This window comes from Austrofundulus limnaeus, unplaced genomic scaffold, assembly GCF_001266775.1.
Source record: "Austrofundulus limnaeus strain Quisiro unplaced genomic scaffold, Austrofundulus_limnaeus-1.0 Scaffold964, whole genome shotgun sequence".
Classification (NCBI taxonomy): domain Eukaryota; kingdom Metazoa; phylum Chordata; class Actinopteri; order Cyprinodontiformes; family Rivulidae; genus Austrofundulus; species Austrofundulus limnaeus.
The window spans coordinates 129,485-132,569 of record NW_013953366.1 but is presented as its reverse complement, the minus strand read 5'-3'; the positions used below and the strand labels follow the sequence as shown (position 1 = coordinate 132,569).

Sequence of the window (3,085 nt, the reverse complement as noted above, 5' to 3'; positions counted from 1 at the left end):
AGTCTCTTGAAGGAGAGACGAAACGTTTCACTAAAGAAGAACCATCCAGAGGACCTACTGATTTTTTTTTTAGATTTTTCTGCCTGGATTACTGAGAAGCATCAGGACATACCTGGTCAGAGTTAGATCCACCTGACTTTTGTAGCGTCGAATCGGCTCGCTGACGCTCGGCAGAGCAACACTGTACCTGCTTCTGCTTCTCAAAGTGTGAAATGTTTGTGGAGCACTGAATGATAAAGAGCCTTCATGAAGCTGTGGAGCTCTGTATGAAACAGTGTTCACGTGAACCTGTGGAGCTGTCAGGTTAYTGTTTGGGCTCTGATACGTGGAGGAGATGGTGCTTTTTATCTTCTCCCAAACGGTGAAGGGCAGCTTGTTCAGGTGTTTCTCCACATCAATCAGTGCCTCGGGGGTGTGGTCTGTTAATGCTGGGTTGAAAAGTTGGACTCTTGTTGCTGAACTTGGGTAATTTTGCAGGAAGGCGATGTCTTTGGCTTTCAGCTCCTCCTCCGTGGAGCTGATGGTGTCGGTCAGAGCTGTGATTTCTCTGTTCACAGCTTCACGCTTCGTCCTCAGACTCTGGTTCTTCTGCTGCTTCTCTGCTCTCAGAGCAGAAAGTCGAGCCTCCTCCTCTCTTTGTAAGAATGTCTGAAGTGTTGAGAAGACATCTTTAATCTGCCTCTCTGTGTCGATAAACTGCAGTTCAATGTTCAGTAAAGCTTGGTTATAATTTTCTCCAGCAACAGATAAGAGCTCCTTCTTCTCCTGAATGGGTCTCAGGTGGTCCTGAAGCATGAATCTGTAGTCTGCTGCAGCTTCTTCGAGGGGTCTGAAGCTGTGGTCCCTGTGCCATCCTGAGTAGCGACAGATGAAACAAACAGGCTGCTGGTCGTTTAAACAGAACAGTTTGAGTTTCTCACCGTGAAGGCTGCAGAGCTCTGAAGGAGCTGCAGAACTCCTCTCACTTCTCTCTTTAGAAAAAGCTTCACACACGTTTCTTAGAGCCAAGTTCTGAGGTGGGTCTTGTGACAGGCATGTCCTCCTGCAGACCGGACAGTCCGGGTTTGGTTTCTGGTTCCTCCATTGCTGCCAACAGGCTGCACATAAACTGTGGCTGCACGGCAGCAGGACCGGGTTTTGGTAGATGTCATGGCAGACGGGACAGGAGATGTTYTTCTCTGGCCAAGAAGACATTTGTGCCTGAAGGTCTTCAACAGTCTTCTTTCTTTATAGAGCTCTGCAGAGTCCTGATCCACTGCATGCTCTTTTATAAAGTAGACCATCATTACTTCCTGTTTGTCTTGTTCATTTCTGGTAAGTGAAAACCCCTGATCCATAAACCATAAACAGGTGTGATAACAAGAACCATTGTACCTGATGAGGACTTTAGACCTGAAATCTTATCTGAAGGGGACATGGTTGGCATGTGGTCCAACTCAATAATGCAGGCAGGAGTGAGGAACTGATAAATAAGTATATTTGTTAAAAGAAAAAGCCAACATGGTGGCACTCTACAAAAGAACAAACTACAGGYACTCAAAGGGAGACAAGCAAGGCGTGACCTTACAATGAATGGACAAGGAGGGGACAAGAYACATTAAAAACAAAATGAGTGACGGAGGCCAACATCATGGGGGGAGACTGATTACAAACAACTGAGAGGTGAGAGTGGTGGAGTGGGACAGTAGTGAAACACTGACTGAAAACACAGAGGACCCCAAACTAATAAAACCGATGAACCAGGATAGACCGTAGAAACCAAACTAATAGACCAGTAAAGACCGGTGAAACCAGACAGATAAACCTGGATAGACCATAAAGACCAGACCCATAGACCTGGATAGGTCGTAATAACCAGACCAACAGACCTAGATACGCTGTAGAAACCAGACCGCTAGACCGTAAAAACCAGTTCGATAGACCCAGACAGGCCATAGAAACCAGAACAATTGACCTGGATTGGTCGTAGAAACCAAACTGACAGACCATAGAAACCAGTTTGATYGACCTTATAAACCAGTCCGATAGACTTGGAAAGACCTAGAAACCAGACCAATAGACCAGTCCAGATTGTAGAAACCAGACCAATAGACTGTAGAATCCAGACCAATAGACCTGGCCAGACCGTAACAACTAGACCAATAGATCTGAACAGGCTGTAGAAAAATGACCGACAGACCTGGCCAGGCCATAGAAACCAGATCGATTGACCTGGGCAGACTGTAGAGACCAGAGAGATAGACCTGGCCAGGCCATAGAGACCAGATCGTTATACTTGGATAGTCCATAAAGACCAGACCGATAGGCAATAGAAACCAGAATGATAGACCTGGATAGACCATAGAAATCAGAACAATTGACCTTGGTTGACCGCAAAAACTAAATGGTTGATACCAGACCGATAGACCAGAGGTGCCCAAAGTAAGGCCRGCGGGCCAAAATTGGCCCGCCAAGCCATTTGATTTGGCCCACCAGTAGTTTTTAAATAGTCTGTCATCTCCTGTAGAAACTCTGTATTTCCATGTACAGTAATGGTAAGACATCCAATGGCCCAATGYCTAAATAAGGGACTGTAGCACAGATAGCTGACTTTGTCACTGAATTATATTAAAATTATGAATAAAATACAAGAAACCAAAGAAGATATTTACATTAGATTTAAGCACACATGTAGATTTGAAAAATTTATGACTACAAATACTCATATTTTATCAATATATGAAATGTCCCATGAGCCTTTGCTGCCTGAGCAAGTGTACAGATTAAAAACACAAACAAACAAAACATGGGCCACTGCACTGGCTCTTGGTTTAATCATAAAAAGTAAAAGCACTTTACTTAAGAAGTATTAGCATTTCCTCTATTATATTATTGCATTTGGCCCGCAGCCTTTGGGTAGATTTTCATTTTGGCCCTCTGAAGGAATAAGTTTGGGCACCCCTGCGATAGACCATAGAAACCAGACTGATAGACAATAGAAACCAGACTTATAGACCATAAAAACACACCAATAGACCTGGATAGACTGTAGAAACCAAAACAATAGACCTGGATAGACTGTAAAGACCAGACCGATAGACCTGGA

At 44.3% G+C, this 3,085-nt stretch overlaps 1 protein-coding gene across 1 annotated transcript in view; it reads right to left on the bottom strand.

The window, feature by feature from the left end:
- Positions 1-1,194, bottom strand: part of LOC106533538 (tripartite motif-containing protein 35) — a 3,025-nt gene extending 1,831 nt beyond the window's left edge. The window contains exon 1 of the mRNA XM_014029884.1: positions 113-1,194. Coding sequence (XP_013885338.1) covers positions 113-1,194 — 1,082 coding nt within the window. The remainder of the gene's footprint in view (positions 1-112) is intronic.
- Between the last annotated feature and the right edge of the window lie 1,891 nt (positions 1,195-3,085).